The following is an 18504-nucleotide window of genomic DNA, read 5'->3' as shown; positions in this document are numbered from 1 at the left end:
CAGTATAAAAAGACCTCCACATGATTAAATAAGTTTTCTTCATAGCTCTTCTCTCAATAAGTGCACAAAACAGAATTCAGATACAGGACTGCCACTTTCCTAAATTTGATTTCTTAAGAGAATAAGACTTAGGCAATCTCGCTGTCTATATTTCTGCCATTTGCCACACGTGAACTACTCTTCGAATCCATTGTCTAACCTCAAGCTTGATTTCACAGAGTTGGAGGAATCTGCCATTTCAGACCTCTAATTTTTCTGAGAAACAAAAGGAAATCAATGTCTCTGTAAGGAAGATGGACACAAATTACAACTCCAACTGAGAGAAAGGTAGTTTAATCCACTCCTTTATTTCTTCAATGTGGCAGCATTTAGCACACAGGTGGCTCCAAACCAAACACAAAATACATTGCAATTCATACAGTCAAATTAGAAGACAAGAGGAAGTTCACAGCAATGTACGTGTGAGAGAGGAACAGTGAGTGGCATAAGGCTATGGCAGTCAGAAAGCCATAGGAATCCATTTGTTCTGCTACTTTTAAAGCTGTTACTTCTCAACATTGTTAGGAGTTTCTTGAGCAACAAAGACCATGATGAAAGCACATTTTAATCACTTATCTTTTCAGTACAATTATAAAAATATTTCCAGAATTTCCTCCACTAATATTAAATTCTCCTCTCTTAAGTAAAAACCTGTCCTCTATAAGGTACCATATTAGAATTCACATTTTAAAATAAGATGCACTCAAAGATTTGAATGGATTTATGGAAGTCTAGATTAAGTTCACTTTCACTGGCAGACATTGGGTTTCCCAACCAAAGTGTTGTTTCTGACTCATTTGATGCATCCAAACTGAACAGTGATTTCTTCTGCAGGTGTCATATGTTTTAAAAAGGACATGCAGAGATCAGAGGTGACACACTTGACGATGGCTTGCAACAACTTTTGCTTAAATGTCTTGCTCATCTTTTTGGAACAGAATCAAAATCTTGCTGCGTTAAAAACAACTTTTCAAATATCAATTAAAAAAATCTCCTTTCAAGCCTGTGTCATGAAGCTTAGAAAGTTTTTAAAATGCTCAAGAAGCAAGCGTAGGCAAAATCAGCATCTCCTTCACTTCACAACTTTGAACAATACTCAACCTTTTAATGAATAAAGGGTACAATTAGGACTGCCTTCTTACATGATTGTGTATCACAATGAATACAGGACAAGTAGAACAAAAGCTCCAGAGGACTCTTAGACTTTGCCAATATATCTTTGAAGCCTACAACACAAGAACTATTTCACTCCATTCACTTAACTGCACATTTGTTACATTCTGGTAAAGCTTCCTTTCAGCTGGCAGGCTTAGACAACAGACTTCACAGAACAGCTAAGGTTGACAGGGACCTCCAAAGGTCACCTAGTCCTGCTCAAGCAGGCTTACTGAGAGCAAACAGCCCAGGCCCATGTCTAGACTGCTCCTGAAGATCCCTAAGGAGGAGAGTCCAAAACTTCTGAACAACCTTTGCAGGTGCTTTCCCAGAACAGAATTGCTTCCTGATGTTCAGAGGCAAGGTTCTGTGTGTTTTAGTTTATGCCCACTGTCTTTTTTCTGTGGTGGCACAGGGCATCACGGAAAAGAAGTTTGGCTCTGTGCCTCCCTTCAAGTATTTATAAACATTAATTCAATACTCCCATTCCACCCCTTCAGCCTTCTCTAGGTTTAGATGACCCAGCTCTCTCAGCATTCCCTCTTGTGAGAGGTCTAGTCTGATAATCATCTTCATGGCCCACTAGTGAATGGGTTCTCTCCAGTATAAGACTGTTCCCCATCAACACAGGGCTTTGCACTTTCTTCTGAACTTCAAAAAGGCTCTTATCAGCCAATTTCTCCAGCCTCCGGATGGAGCACAAGTCCAGGTCCCTCATAATGGCAGCACAGCCAACCCCCTGTTGTTCCAGTCGCTCCTTCCAGTTGTGACAGCAGCAGACGTGCCCTATCAACCTAATCATTAATTAAGATCTCCAACAGACTGGGCCCAGCCAACTCCCTCCTCACTCATGAGCCCATGTGATGATATTTGGGCTTACAGACTTATGTATGTCCAGATTCTAAGTATTCCCTGGCCTGACCCTGTTCCAGTGCGGAAGTGTCTTCCTTGCTCCAGTCTTTCTCTGTGACGTTCTGAGCCTAGGATTCATGATGACCAGCCTTACTAGTAAAGAAAGACAAAGAAGACTCAATTCCTCAGTCCTTTCCATCTCTTATATAACCAGGCTTCCCATCTCATTTAGCCCTTCTAGTCATCTTTGACATCTCTTGCTCAATTTCATTCGGGCTTTCACTTCCCTAATTTCACCTTTACATCTTCAGACAGTGTCACTGTATTAATTCCAAGTTACTTGCTTTTGCTTCCACCTTCTGTATGCCTTCTTCTTGTGATCAAGTTTGGCCAGGACTATCTTGTGCATCCAAGCAAGTTTCCTGACATTTTCACTGGACTTCCTCTTTGTTAGGATGGATCCATCTTCAGTTTGGAGGGGATGATCCTTGAATACTAACCAGCTTTCTTGGGCTTCTCTCTCTAGGGCTATACGCCATGGGATTCCAGTAATTACATCCTCGAAGAGGCCATAGCCTGCTCTCCTGAAGTCCATCACTGTGTTTTTGCTTCTCCCCTGCTCTCTCCCTTCAAGATCCTAAACTCCACTATCTCACAGTCATTGAAGTCAACTGCCATTGATCTGCATATCCCTAACAGGCCCCTCTTTGTCGGTACGAGATCTAGCAGAACATCTCTCCTACCGGCTTCTCTATCACTTGGATGATATCGTAGAATCAGAGAATGGCCTGGGTTGAAAAGAACCATAATGATTATCTAATTTCAACCAGGCTGCCACAGGCAGGGTCACCAACCACTAGACCAGGCTGCTCAGAGCCACATCCGAACGCATCCAGGGATGGGGCATCCACAACCTCCTTGGGCAACCTGTTCCAGTGCTCCACCACCCTCTGTGAAACACTGGAACCCTCACCTTCTTCATGTCTGAACAGGGCAGCTCTCCTTTTTAATTTATTAGGGGTACACTCTCTTTTGCCCAATGTATTTAAATAATTCCTTCTTGTAGTTTTTCACATCCTTTGTCAAGTTCAATTCTACCTGTGCTTTGGCTTTCTTGACTCTGTCAAAACACATCCCAATAGCATCCCTTTATTCTTTCCAGGGCCACCCATCCCCACTCCCTCTGCTTCTACATCTATTTTTCACTCAGTCATCTGGGAACTCTCTGTTTGACCAGGTCCACCGACAGATAGGAAACAGCTTAGCAGTCATGTTTACCAGCTCCTTCAGCACTCTCAGGTGGATCCCATCTGGACCCACAGATTTGTGACACCCAAAGATGATGAAGTAGTAGGCAAAATATTCTAAAAGCAGCTAGAAATGTCATGATTGCTAGCACTCATTCTCAAGGGAGACTCCAACTTTCCAAATGCAATACAGCTGAGAAGGGAACTAGGAGATTCTCAGAATGTATTGAGTACAAATTTCTGACAAGTAGTGAGGGAACTGACAGGAAAGATGCCCCACTTGAGCAGAGAAGACAACAGACCTGGATGAAGAGAGTTTCTTCTGGAACATAGGAAGAAAAAGAGTTTATGACCTTTGAAATAGGCATCTCAGAACTACAATTACACCATGAGGCTATGAAAGGGTAAAAAGGCTTTTCAGAGGAATATTGGTAGGCTAGATCAATGGACCACATCCAACTGAATAGCATTCAATAAGGGTATGTGCCAGATGGTACATTTGGATCACAACCACCCCAGGCAGTAGTGTAGGCTTGGAGAAGAGTGGCTGAAAAGTTTCCCAGCAGAAAAGGACCTGGGGCTGCTGGTCAACAGCCAGCTGAACACTACCCAGAAGTGCGTCAAGGTGGTCAAGAAGATCAGTGGTATCCCAAAACTTGGAAGAGATTGTTTTCCTCTACTAAGCACTGGTGAGATCACACATTAAGTACTATGCTCTGTTTTGGGTCCCTCACTACAAGAAGGACTGAGTTGCTGTGGAATGCATTCAGAGAAAAAGTAACAAAGCTAGTGAAGGGTTTTAGAAAACAAGATGTCACAGGAGTTAAGTTAGTGGGTTAGCATGAAGAAGAGGCTGACGGGAGAACTTGCCCTCTACAACTACCTGAAAGGAAGTTGCAGTGCAGTGTCAGTCTCTTTTGTCAGATGACAAATAACAGCACAGAATGCCTCAAGTTGTGCATGGGGAGGTTTAGGTTAGATGTCAGTTTCTTCATGGATATGAAGAATGGATATGGATATGAAGACTGGTTAGGCATTAGAACAGGCCAGGGAAGTGGGTGGTCCCTATCTATGAGAGTATTTAACAAACATGTGGATGTCATGCTTGGGAACATGATTTAGTAGTGGAGTTGGTAGTGTTACGTTAAAATTGGTCTTGATGATCTTGATGGGTCTTTTCCAACCTAAATTATTCTATATCAGGCTGACTGACATCCCTCACGAGGGTCTGCAAATCTGTTTACAGTGGTCTCATCTGCCTGTTCCTCCCAGTCAGGTGGCCTGTAACACCCACTACAGCATCACCCTCATCTCCTCTTTAATCCTTACCAAAAATGTCTCAGCTTATTATCCATCCCCAGGCAAAGCTCCATGTATTTAAATTGCTGTGTCACAAAGGGAAACTACACCTCTTCATCTTCCCAGTCAGCCTTTTCTAAAGAGCATTTAATTCTGTCAGAACACTCCACTCATGGTGCCATCCAACCATGTCTCCCTGATTCTGAGGAGACTACAGCCTTGCTGCTGTACCTAAGTCACTGTTTCATTATGTTTATTCACTGCACTGCGTACATTCAAGTACATGGACCCCAAAGACACACTTCAGCATGCTAATTTCCCAGTAGAGGTTTTTTAGATTTCTCCTGAGTGTCTTGTATAAACTTCCTTGCTTACATTCAAGTGCTAGAAATCCCTGTTTCATCACTTCTGTGATCTCTTTGTGATACTGCCCCAGGTCTTTCATTTATCAACCCTGTCCATCACACCCTCGATGAGCTGCTGGTAGCTTTCTCTCTACCTCCTCCTCCTTCTGAGGTCACTCATTCTGCTGACAAAGAGACCCTCACCTCACATAGTAAAATGGAGCCTCTCTCCCTTGCTCATCTGCAAATGGGGATCCCTGGTCATAGAACCCATAACGCTGTTATCAAAACCATGTTTACAGCCAATTATTGACCTTCCTATGAGCGTTCCTCAACTCTTTACATCCTTGTAAAATTAACAGTATGTAATATAAACATATAGGTTTGTATGTAGAATTAATATGGTCATAATTTCAATAGTTCACAGAACTGCCGTTTATGGACTTGATTAAAATAAGCGCTTCACTGTTTAGAATAAAGTATATACAGAATAATCTGAATGGGTTATTGGATTAAATACTCTATTTTAACAAGTGTATTAATTGAAGGCTGGCAGCAAGGCAATACTGTGAAATTAGCCTTAGTCTGAAATGAAAGAAACCTGAATTCTGAATAGAGTGTTCAACTGTTAAAAAAAGAATTTACTCAGTCAAAGGAAAAACTTAACTCTTTAAAGAACCAAAACACATTGAAAAACAGAATAACATCCATAATGATTACATTTAAGTGAAGCAAAAATACTCTGAACACTATCCAAAGGACATAATGGAAATTAAGTACCCCAAACTCCTAGTGCTCATGATGCAATTTATGTCTAATTTAACTGTGAAAGGTAGCCAACGACTTTCAATAACAGTTATATTCCTAATTTCTCTGCATTAGCCTCGAAAAGACATCTTAAAATCTTCTGAAAGATGAGACAAATCCCGCTTGCCCCTTTACAAAGCTATTTAACGTTTACATTAGTATAAAAAAACCCACTGTTATACACAGTTAGTACAAAGTTAAAGTATACCAACAATAATCATTTTTAGATGTGTTTATCATTAAAATTGATTTAAATTGATTTCATTGATTTAAAAATGCTAACTTTTTTAGAGTCAGAAGAGCAACCCAATTACTGGAAAAATACTACAAAGCTTTCATGGTAAGTAGTTGAGAAGAACTTGAATTGTCGAAATTGTTACTGCACAAGATGAGCCAGTGTACAAATTTATATAATTTTGTGAATTAGTTCCAACTCAGAATAGTGACACACTAAATACAAATATCAAAACTGAACAAGAAAATTCAAAAGCAAGAGATGCAGAATCTGCTTCTAGATTATTCCACAATCTTAAGAAGCATCCCTCTCTGTGCTTAGCAAACATTCCTATTATTTAAAGCTTTCAAAATACTTAATGAAACTCTCAACAGCATTCTACAATCTCAGTTCACACGTGCTTTTCTGAAAGAAAACGTATTGAAGAATTGCCAAAACCAAACCTTTTTATACAGCAATATGTAAAAAAGACTTCACCAAAATGGTATTTCAAAAGAAAAAGCAATACATTTTTACATCTGTAAATGTGATAGAAACTAGTCTGCCTCCCAACTGCAAATACCCACATGCTTGTTACATCAGCTAGTTTATTCTACATTTTCACCACGTGGTACTAGGTGAAGTAGGTTGCATAAATTCATTCATTTTGTGAATTCAAGTAGCCTAAAGCTGTTTGAGGAATGCTGTGCTCACAAAACATGCATCAGGACAATTCAAAATAAAGCAAGGCAAGAGCCAACTGCCTCCTCAGGAACACCTGGCATTTCAAAGCTTGACAAGCAGCCTCAGTAGCACAAGGAACTTCCCTGTGCAATTTTTTCATCTTAATCCAGGCAACTATGCTGTGTGTTAGAAGTGTTACATAGCTAGATGGCTACCTACGGTGGAGACATTGTCTCCTAGATTTTTTTTTGTTGTTGTTCTTATTTCTGCATCTCAACTACAAAAACCATTTATGTTACTCTAGAGTGGTTGTGGAAAAAAACAAACAAACAAAAAAAAACACAGTGAGATGAGCTGAGTAATGATGGTAACAAATTTCAACATGTAGAACTGTATCTCTGGAATCACTGCAGCAACCAGTTATGCACCTGATATATCAAAAACAGGTTTCAGGCAAAATAGTACTTTGCCAACGTTTTATCTCAGTCATATTATATGCACTGCACATAGATGTCAAAACCTTGAAGTATGTACAGAAGTCACCAAGCAAGTGAGTCTGCAACAACACTGGGTTCAGCAGCACTCATCTGTCCATTCTGACTAGTGGGCCTTCTATTTTTATATTCTACTGTCAGATGCGTGAAGGATACCAACATCAGTATCAAGACAGACACAGTGAAGGCAACTCACACAACAAAGAATCTTTGTCATGCTAGTACAATCCAGAATTATCAAGCACAACAGTCACACTGGTGAAGAACGCTCAGTAGAAATGATGATATCCTAACTGAAGCACTTACCTAATTAAAGCATAATTCCATGAAATCTTTGTCTGGCTATAAAAGTTACACACTTCAGATGCCACAATAGCAGCCATAAACAATGCAGAAAAAAAGTCTCATTTATGTCTTCCACACTTAGAACAAAAAGTAGAAAAACCCTTCTACAGCATGAGATACATGGCAAGAACCACAAGAGTTAAGCCATGTAGACAAATTGCTACATCTTCAGGTGTAGATCAGAAAAACTGTCCAAAGTTCCCTTTTTTTTGTTATCAGCAAGAAAATCTGTTTTAACTTGAAGCAATTGTTTCCTCACAAAGTATACCTGCTGACAAAACTTCAGTAATACAGATTACTATTCTGATTTTCAGTTTTCCCTCTAGTCCTAGGTTTGATCTAACTGAACTTCAGGGTTTTTTCTTAGACCAGTTCATCATCTTTAGCTGTGTTCAGTGCTTGCTCAAATTATTTTTCTACCCATTAAAAACATTAGTGACAAACTCAAGATGTATTTAACTACAGTAAATTCCAGTTAAAATTACAAAAAGGATTTGGTATCTGTAGGTTCAAATAATGAACCACTCCACAGACATAAAGAATTGCTTATTACTTGTTAAGAATGTATTTCACATAGCCATCATTAATATCCACAGTAAAATTTGAACCTGGGTGACCTACCCACTGCATGTCACATACTCCAGCTTTGGTAATTCCCTATAACTAGGACAGCTCTATGACTGACATATTTATATGAGCTTACAAAACTCAGTGAAACTGAGCCCTGAGGTCCCAGATGTTCTTTACATACAGAGTTTGTGTCCCTCTACTTCTGGTCTGAACCATTTGTCTGTAAACCTGACCTGGGGGCATAAAACTAATAAGATCTGGGGGGATGTGAAGGGGATAGAAAAAAGGGCCTATGATGTTTCTGTCAGACTAATTAAAAATACAGACTCAGAAAAATGCCTGATGTAAATAAGATACTGGCATTACCCAGGCAAAATACTGCAATGAATGTCACAAGTTAAAAGGATAAGATTAGAATCAGTATTCTGTGGTGTAGGCTGCCACATAATCAAAAGCTTAAGCCAACATATTAGTTTGAATATTTTACGGGTAAATGAGACAACTTACTTAAACTCCTATCTTTAGGAGTTACTTAAAGCTCAATTTGAAAAACAAATACTAACTTGGCAAATTTACAAATATTAGAAGTAGGTTATTTTTTCCCCCCCATCTTCCCATCTACTTTAAATATTTATCTTGTGACACACTAAAAGACCATATGCTTTCAATGGAACCTGACAAAGTCAAATACACTGCCCCTGTTCCATTCGTTAATGATAAACTTTGACCCCCATACCTAATTCAAGAAATCCCTAACATAATTTTTAAATTGTTATCCCAAGAAATACAAACACTAACAGCAGAAAAAATGCAATAAAATGTCTTGATAAATGAAAAAATACTTGATTTATACTTTTGACTCACTGTTAATTAAGCAGATCTGTAGTCCTATTTTTCTTATATTGTTTCATGTAACAACAACTGAATACTGTATAAATAACTGTTACCAGACACAAGTTGTATTTACCTCTTTGATTTTGTTCCTCTTCTCTCGAATATCTGGGTCTGCTGGTTCTCCACTGTTTATCCCTATAAGATTTGGTAAAGGAACAGGGGGCAGTGGCTTGCTGTCTTTCTTTCTCATTTCTTGCACTACTTTGTTCTTTTCAGTCTGAATCTCAGCTTGAATCTCATCACGCGATTTCTTCAATTTCTCCTTTGCCTCTTCCAGGGCCTTTTCATGATCTGCTCGGATCTTATTTCTCAGACGCTCTTCTTCTTCTCTAGAGACACAAATGCTAGTCAGCAACTCTTTACTAAAAAATACATCGGTTATAAACAAATTGCAGCTTCAAAAGTGAAGCCATATTCCAAGTTGGTTTACTTGGAATAATTCTAGTGATTCTGACAAGTTTCTACACTATTTTTGCAATGAATCTCAGAAGATAAGTAGTACACATTATACTGCATTGTGAGAAAACAGTTTTCTGAATTACACCTTTGCTCATCTACTCAAGAATTTAGAAAGTGAAAAGGCCTACATCCTGTACTTCAGTTACAGGATGTGTGCATAAGAGCATCAAACAACCAATTGGTATTAAAAATATAATAATATAATCAATATTCAATTAATCAATGTATCAATAATTAAATATAATCAATAATATAATCAAAGGGGTTCTTCCTCACCTTCTACACAAGTACATACGTACAGATCTGAAGTAACGGCTACAGAAAACTGCACCACTCCCTTTATGAGCAATGAAGCCGCAGCATTAGCTGCAAATCCCAACACGTTATGTTTTGCCTTTTATCTGATGCTTTTCATTCCAAACAGTACGGTCTATAAACCTCACAAGTTAAAGGCAGAGAATTATAAAGCAATTTAAGAACATACAGGCTTCTAGTAAAGTAGACTTTGAAAACCACTGTTGCCAAAGCCAACAACAACTTGTTCCAAACACATCTTCCATTGTGATCTTTAATGAACAACAGAAGTTGAGTTTCAGACAAAAAATAAAGATTACTGTCTTAAAGTTGGTGTTGAGAGGTCATTCTAATAACAAATGAAAAAAGACCTAAAAATACATCAAGGCAAGGAAAAATATACATTAGACTCTCAGTTTAACACAATCATTTTACACTTAAAAGGATACAGAGTTGTTCAATAACTATGTAAGACAAGACAGTTGTGAGGACTGAAACAATATACTCTTCCTTCTGACACTCGACAATGCTTATTCGTCGCAAAGATGGCACGCAGCATACCAAGTCAGAAATACCAAGTCAGATAAACCAACCATGGCCTAACAGCTTCTAGAAGTTGTCCTAAATCACATCTTCTTTCAACACATTGAAAAAGTATTGCCCCCAACAAAAGGGGGCAAACACCACTTTACACAAGACAATCAAAAGCCAATCCAAAATTTAGAGAAAACAGAAACACTAGATCAACAATTGTCAATTATATACTTATAAAGAAAAGGTTTTTTTTCCTACAAAGCTTATTAAAAATATCTGGCATCTATTATAAACTAGTAACATCCCAGAGATTCAATCAAAGTATCAGATTGAGGTGCTGTGCTAGAGTATTTATGTTGCAATATTTAGAGATATGGACAGACTTCACCAAGCTTTCAAAGCACAGCAAAACAGTTTTTATTAACCTCATACATCAAGACCATGTCCTGTTGATCACAGAACACTGCTTCTTTACATCTTTACCAAAAAGAAGTTAAAGAATAAAGCCAATATGTTATGTTTTATAGAAGGGCTGCTCTGAAAGTGATGTCTCCTATTTTATTATGTTTGCCCAAACATCAGAGGCAGATGGTGGTACAGTAGTAGAACCTGAACCTTCCCAACAGTATTTCATTGCATTTTGTTGTCATGTAGCAGACAGTAGCAGAGGGGCAGTCTGACAAAATGCAATCTGACATGGAAGTGTCAGATGAAGCAAAGGTGTGGAACTGAACACCTCCACATGGAAAAATGACACTCAGTGACATCTACTGATGCTTACTAAATGTTTATGGAGACCAAACAGTCGATGTGAGCACAATGATGTAGTGGGTGGTGCATTCCAGCAGTGGGAACAGCAATGTGAAAGACAACCCATGTTCCAGTCATGTGCAGCTGTTATACCACAAAATGAAGAGCGCCTCAATCAGCTCATCTGTGCAAATTAGCAGATTATTACCAGGAAACTGCATTGAAGCCAACGTTCATGCATCAGAAACTATGGTGGCAATCTTGGAACACTACAAGGCTTGTGCCAGGTGGGTTCCACAAATGCTGACATAGAAACAGAAAGAACACCATATCCAAGTTTTTCAGGACCTACTGAACCAACACAAGGCTGAAGGTGACAGCTTTCCGGATCACATCATTGCTAGTGACGAGACATAACGCCACCACTATTAACCAGATTCAAAACAGCAGTCTGCAGAGTGATTACGTGAATTCCCCATCAAAGAAAACATTCAAGCAGCAGCCTTCAGTGAGTAAAGTGATATGCACTGTCTTTCAGAATAGGAAGAGAGTGAGCTTTCTAGATTCCCTGGAATCCATCAACTCTGACTGCAACACCACACCACTGACTAAGCTGAAGGCACAAATTTCCAGAGTCAGGCCAGAGAAGACAACCTCTCTCTTACCAGACAGTAATACCTGGCCCCATACCATTTTTGGCTGACTGTCCTACCATACTAACAGTATAGTCCAGATTTGGCATCTCCTGACTTCCACCTGTTTGGGCCAATAAAAGATGGACTACATGGGCAACATTTTCCTAGCAGTAACATCCACACAGCAGGTGTGAAAGTGAGGGGGAAGGGGGAAAAAAATCATCTCTGCTGCTGCTTTCTTTTTTTAATGACTATGGCATGCAGGCTCCTAATCACTGCTTATGAGAATACATAGCTAGTGGTAGACTTTGTTTAGAAATAGAGTTTTGTAGCAGAAAACTGGTTCTACCAAACGGTATTGTTGTTCTCTTTGTATATGTTGTAGTTTCTACTGATATAAACAGAAGGCATTACTTTTGGAGCAACCTACATGTTTTAGAAGAAAGTAATTCTGCTCTTTCTAAACTGACTAATGCATTTTTAATAATGACTACTGGAATGTTTCAAGTACCAATATAATGTGTGTCTTACAGGAAGGATTTAAAAAATTCAAGAAGCCATATCTCAAACCTGAGGAATCAAGGCACTTTATATTTAAAGATTTTGCCAGATAATTTACAGAACTGGAATGATTTGAACTGGGGCAGAAAAACAACCCGCAAATGAAAAACCAAAATATTTTACCAACAACTAAGACTAGTCTAAGGATGCGCTTTTCTGGAGGTATATATAGCAACCTGTTAAGTCAGTCTTGATTGACAGAAACTTGACCCGCTATCCTAAAAGGACAAGGCTGAATGTAACAATCACATTTACTGGTTTAAAAGCTGGTCTGATCTAAACAGTACCCTCATTAATATGATCTGGCTACTGCACATCAATATTCAGATTTCCAAAAGAAAGTACAGCAGGTATCCTTCAGAACTACATACTAAGCATGCTTCTTAAGAAGGACATAGCAGATCACATAACAGTTTAAGAATGGAAAAAAATCCAAAATGTTGTCTTTGGCAAAATTTAAGTAGTACCAACATTTTCATCACCGTGAAGAAGAAAATGGCACTCAAGCAGACTAGAGTGGGAAGAAGCTCATTACACTCCTGCTGTGGAACCTACAAACTGACCAGTTTAGTCAGTACAAAATAGATGAAGCCAAAGGAGAAAAACAAGAAGTCACCAACTTTTCCTGATGCTTCAAATGCACCATTTTGGAAACTGGAATCTTAAAGTATTAAAGCAACAATTACAGTCTACATTTCATAACAGAAAAGAGATGTAAAATAAGGACCACTATGTTTTGAAATGCGCTAGTTAATGCAAGCTTATGTTTAGAGGAACATTCGGGCCAAAGTATCACTCAATGTAGATGATACAAAGCATGCTGAAATACTTCAATGAAATGTTAATGTATTAACTTGCATTTTCTGATTTTTAAACAATTTACAGTTTTTGTTAAAAGCTACTTTCAAAAGTCAACTTAAGCTAAAGATACCTAGAAGATTTAGAGATTCCACTTCATAAAGCAATTACACAATATTAACAACACACATTATTTAACAGTCCGTAAGGATACTAGTTGTCAAATTCAGATAAATATTTGTATCATTTAGTTTAATACTATCATACCAACCCCTGTGGACTGTTCCATTTTGAGGAAAGTGTATGACTATTAGCAGCTATCTCCCTAAGGATTCTCTACATCAAAGTGTAGTAAATCCAACTTTCAGTTCCAGAAATTAACAGTTCAAACTCCGAGTGTACTAATCTGGACTGTTTTCACTAAATATCCAGTCTATTTTTTAAGTTAGAATTTATACACCCCTACACCCCTTGGCTCCAGTCTTCAGTTCACAAAAGCTCAAGGTCTTTTTTTAATGCACATTTAATTCTCAATTTAATGAAATCTGACATCACTTGATAACATGAATGTTCTCAGCAAAATGTTTTGTTACACCAACTGCCATATTAGCACTTAGTTTTTTCTTCTTTTTTCTTATTAGGCTTGCATTAAAAAAAGAGAAATAGTAGCATTATTGCCTTCTTATATTTCAGAATGATAAATGATGCAATGTTTTAACGAAAGCATTCACTGAAAGGCTTTCAAACTGAAGTTCTTCAGCCTTTTTTATCAGTACTATCCATAGCACATTCACATTTCACTTAAACAATGTAAAATGACTCAGCTCCTTTTTATATCAAATTCAATCTCATTAATACTGCTGAACAGTTAACAGTCTTTCATTCCTTCAAATGTAGTACAAAGAAACAACTTTCAGAGTTGCTAAACATTATCATAAAAAGAGAAAAAGACTTTTACATCATCCATGACCCGCTTGTGGAAGACAGTAACTGTCTCGCAATTATATAAAAACTGCTCATACTCTAATGTGGCAGCAATGTTCTTGTTTCAGTAATGGATGAAGCTGAAAATGTGTATCAGTTTTTAAATCTGAAACCATAATCTGTAGTCCTGAAAGCTGTTCCAAAGTGTTTTGATTCTTAAATGTTCAGTGAGCAATTCATGTATTTGGTAAGTATGTTTCTCCTATTCAAAATGCAGCTTCTGCAGACCAGTGATAGCCTATCTTCTGTCAAGAACTACTAATGGTTTTGCTAACACATTTAAATTCTTTTTCCAAAGAATCAGCCTCACTGAAAAACATGAATTTTTATAAGAAAATGATAACTGTGTGTCTTTCGGGACATAATAAAAAGAACATCCATTATAAATCCACATTAACCCAGTTTGCAGAAGATGCTTTAAAATAAGCGTACTTTTCTCACTGATAAAAGACCTTTTGGTAAAGCCTGGGGTTAACATGCATGTGCATAGAAGATTAACTATGTCTGAGTATTTACAGTGAATCTAACTCAGGGAAACATGTCACTGTGGTGATGCGCTTTGTACAAGATCACAAGTCTGCATTACCAAGATCAAGCTTCATGAAGATTCTGTCTTTACATTTCCCTGTAATTTTCAGTCCCAGGACAAGTAATTGGTGTTGAATCCAACAGTAATAATATAGAGCTCCATCACTCTGGCATCCTCACCTACTTCCAGATTCAAGCTGCATGAAACAGCTGTAATTCAGAAAACAAGAACTCACATCTGTTACCACTTTTATCACTAAGTAAATGTACAGAATCTGCGATTCCTACAGCACTGTAATTCAATTAGATTCATTAAAGAAGTTGGAATTACAGCACTCTTTCCTTCATTCATTCAGCAGAATACTTAAGTGCTTAAAGAAAACATGCAGAGACTCAATAGAGATGAAAAATTCTAGCACTAACTGTGCGATCAGCCCAACGTCTTCCAGAAAGTGACATTTTGAGACAAACATATGAAAACAGTAAGATGAAGGAGAAAGTCAACAGGTATTTGAGGGAATTTACAAAGGATGGAAAAAAAGCTTCTTGTGCATACAGATATTCACTGTGCAATTACCAATGACGGACAGCTTGAGCTGCTAGAAATGTCACTGCATGTTCCAGCTGAAGATATATTTTACCAAATATATTGAAGTATAAGACCTTATTGGAAGAAAAACACCCCTAAAAATGAGTATCACATTTCTTCTGAGTTCTTCAGCAATACAAGAGAAGTGAAAACACAATGAAGTTGTGAAGAAAATACTGGAAACATGACCAATTGAGACTCCCTGCTACCCCCAAAGTGGCATTCCAATTCCAAATGCCAACAAGCTTCCCATCCAGCATAAGAAAATTAATATGTGCAATTATCATTGCACTCAGATACTCAGAGAGACCTCAGAGAAGACCAAAGAACATATTCTCACTTTGTTTAAAAAAGACTAGAAACAACTGCAAAATAAACACATACCAAAACATATCAAATAGTTTCCATACCCAACTAACATCCCTGCCTCAGGGGATGTCAGCAAACTAGAACATTATAGAGCAATTTGAGAAAAATAGCCTAAACGCTTACTTAAAGCAAAAGCTGCTACAAAGGCTACACAGAATCATTGAATGATAGCAGTTGAAAGGGACATCTGGATATCACCTATTCCAACTTCTTTGCTAAAGCAGATTCCCTACGGATTACACAGGAAAGCATCCAAGCAGGTTTTGAATATCTCCAGAGAAAGAGACTCTACAGTGACTCCAGTTTGTTCCAGTGTTCTGTCATCTTCAAACTAATGAAGTTTTTTCTCATGCTAAGATGGAATTTCCTACGTACGTCCCCACTTTACACCCACTGCCCTTTATCCTGCCACCAGGCTCCACTACAAAGAGCCTGGTGCCATCCACTTGACTCTCACACTTAAGATATCTATGAACACTGATGAGATTCTCCCTCAGTCATCTCTTCCCAAGGCTGATCAGTTCAGGTCTCTTAGCCTTTCCTCACAAGGGAGATGTTCCAGGCCCTTAATCATCTTTGTGGCCCTCCTCTGGGCTCAGTTCTCCAGATGCAGCCTCAATAAAGCTGAGTAGAGGGGGAGGATCATCATCTTCAACTCGCTGGCCATGATCTTTGTAATGTACCTCAGGATACCACTGACCTTGGCCACAAGGGCAAACTGCTGGCTCATGGTCATCCTGTAGTCTACCAGCACACCAGCATACCTTCTCTGCAGAGTTCCTGTCCAACAGGTCAACCCCTAACTTCTACTGATGCACGCTCTTAATCCTTCCCAAGTGTAGGACTCCACACTTGCCCTTGTTGAGCCTTGAAAGGTTCTTCTCCACACAACACTCCAGCCTCTCCAAGTCTTCCTGAATGACAGCACAGCCTGTTGTTGTGACAGCCATCCTCCCAGCTTTGTATCATCAGCAAACTTCAAGGGTACATACTATGCCTTCATCTAGGTCACTGATGAAGATGTTGAATATGACTAGATCCCAACAGCTTATCCTACAAACAATAGAGAGGTCCAAATATCATGAAATTACATTGGTAGCAACTTTAAAACAAGCAATATCAAAAGGATTGGGGATCAGACTGTTTTTTTGGCCAGAAAGAACCATAAAGAGACCCAACAAACAGTTTGACACCAAACAGAATGGCCCAGGTTAAAAGGGACCTCAAGGATCATCAAGCTCCAGCTCCCCCACCATGGGCAGAGCCACCAACCTCACCATTTAATACTAGACCAGGCTGCCTAGGGCCCCATCCAGTCTGGCCTTGAACACCTCCAGGGACAGAGCATCCACAACCTCTCTGGGCAGTCTGTTCCAGCACCTCACCACTCTCATAATAAAGAACTTCCCCCTGACATCCAACGTAAATCTTCCCTCCTTCAACTTAAAACCGTTTTCCCTTGTCCTGCTGTTATCTACCTTTTCAAAGAATTGAAACAAAGGCATACCAGAAACAGGTGCACATTTTTTGAACAATTACTGTCCTTAACTATTGCAGCTGCTTATGCAAGAGCGTTGTACAGCCTCCACAAGCAGACAAGATGTCATTCAGAGGTGGTCACAAATTGTAAGGCTTGATAACAGAATCACCAAATGATACAATACATTACAAATACGCATGAGGTATGACCTTCTAGAGAGAAGTCACTAAAACTTCACATACCACGATGAATTTTAATGTCTCTCCTATCTTCTGTGACAAAACAGTTTTGTTGTTATTGTTTGTTTTTTTGGTTTTTTACAGACCAGTTATTCATAACAAAGATGCTTTCGAGCTTGTTTATAGGAATCAAGACTCTATTTTTAAAGAAATCAAACTGAAAATTAAGTGAAGTAGGGAAAACTGGCCACCAACAACTGTTCTCCCACACACAGAAGAACAGCATTGGGTTACTAACACAAGACAACAAACGCTTTTGTTACTGTTTGAATTCTCAGCATATGGGTAGACAAGAACAATTTTTTTGACTCAGTGCCTCGAAAACATTACCTGCTAAGTACAGAACTTCATTTTCCCTCTAGGCCTACAGCAATAATTTTATATATATATAAATATATATGTATAATATAAAAATATTAAATATATATATTTATAGCCTTATATACAATTTTATAACATCCACACACATTACAAGCCCACCATGTTTTCCTAGTGTACAGAGAACACAGCTTCATGCCATGCAAGGACACTAGTTAGACATCTACTGCTTCTCACTGCCCAGAAGATTAACCGAAAGTGCAGGTTTCTTCAGTGGCTCCTTTCAGACAAAGGTGACAGGAAAGTTATTTCTAGCAGATTGTTATATTTGAACATGACATGAGTACTGTTTGTCAAACACAAATGAGAGCTTCTTTATTCAAGTCCCTTTATCCCCCTCTCCTTAGAAGTTTTTGTCTTTCCACTGCACTTCCTTTTAATCTTTGCGTTCCTATCTCTCCTGTCTTTACTTCACTGTTATTCATATCAAGCTATCATCTGCCAGCTTGCTTCCTAGGTTTTCTTCAGTGATACAGATCCCATTTTAAACACTAGTTCTCCTCACTTTCATGAGTCAGATACTTTGGGCTGTGGCACAAAGAGGAGACATTGACACAGGTGTTCCCTTCCTTTAGTTTTAAATAACACCTCGTAAACTGTACACAGGCTTCCTGCAAACAAGCTTTTCACTTGTGAACAATAAATGACAGCAGTTGGAATGGACCTGCAGAAACCACTGACTGCAACTGCTTGACCACATCAGGGCTAACCAGAAGTTAAGGCATACTGATGAGGGCACTGTACAAATTCCCCTTGAACACTGACAGGCATGGGGCACCACCTACCTCTCTTGAAAGCCTGTTCCAGTGTTTGCCCATCCTCACGGTAAATAAATGTTTCTTAATGCCCAGTCTGAACCCCTCTGGTACAGCCATTACCACATGTCTTGCCATCAGTTCCCAGAAGAATCCAGCACCTCCTACCAATGCTAGGTTTTTTTGTTCTTTTTATTTTTTGATTCT

The 18504-nt window shown here is 38.7% G+C and overlaps 1 protein-coding gene across 1 annotated transcript in view; it reads right to left on the bottom strand.

Annotated features, from left to right (window-relative positions):
* MAN1A2 (mannosidase alpha class 1A member 2) overlaps positions 1–18504 on the bottom strand; it is a 133241-nt gene that overhangs the window by 92323 nt on the left and 22414 nt on the right. The window contains exon 2 of the mRNA XM_042867256.1: positions 9018–9273. Coding sequence (XP_042723190.1) covers positions 9018–9273 — 256 coding nt within the window. The remainder of the gene's footprint in view (positions 1–9017; positions 9274–18504) is intronic.

This window comes from Lagopus leucura, unplaced genomic scaffold (genome assembly GCF_019238085.1).
Source record: "Lagopus leucura isolate 7727_CA_CO unplaced genomic scaffold, USGS_WTPT01 Super-Scaffold_100001, whole genome shotgun sequence".
Classification (NCBI taxonomy): Eukaryota; Metazoa; Chordata; class Aves; order Galliformes; family Phasianidae; genus Lagopus; species Lagopus leucura.
Note: the sequence above shows the minus strand (reverse complement) of the source record. Positions and strands in the feature narration are given on the sequence as shown.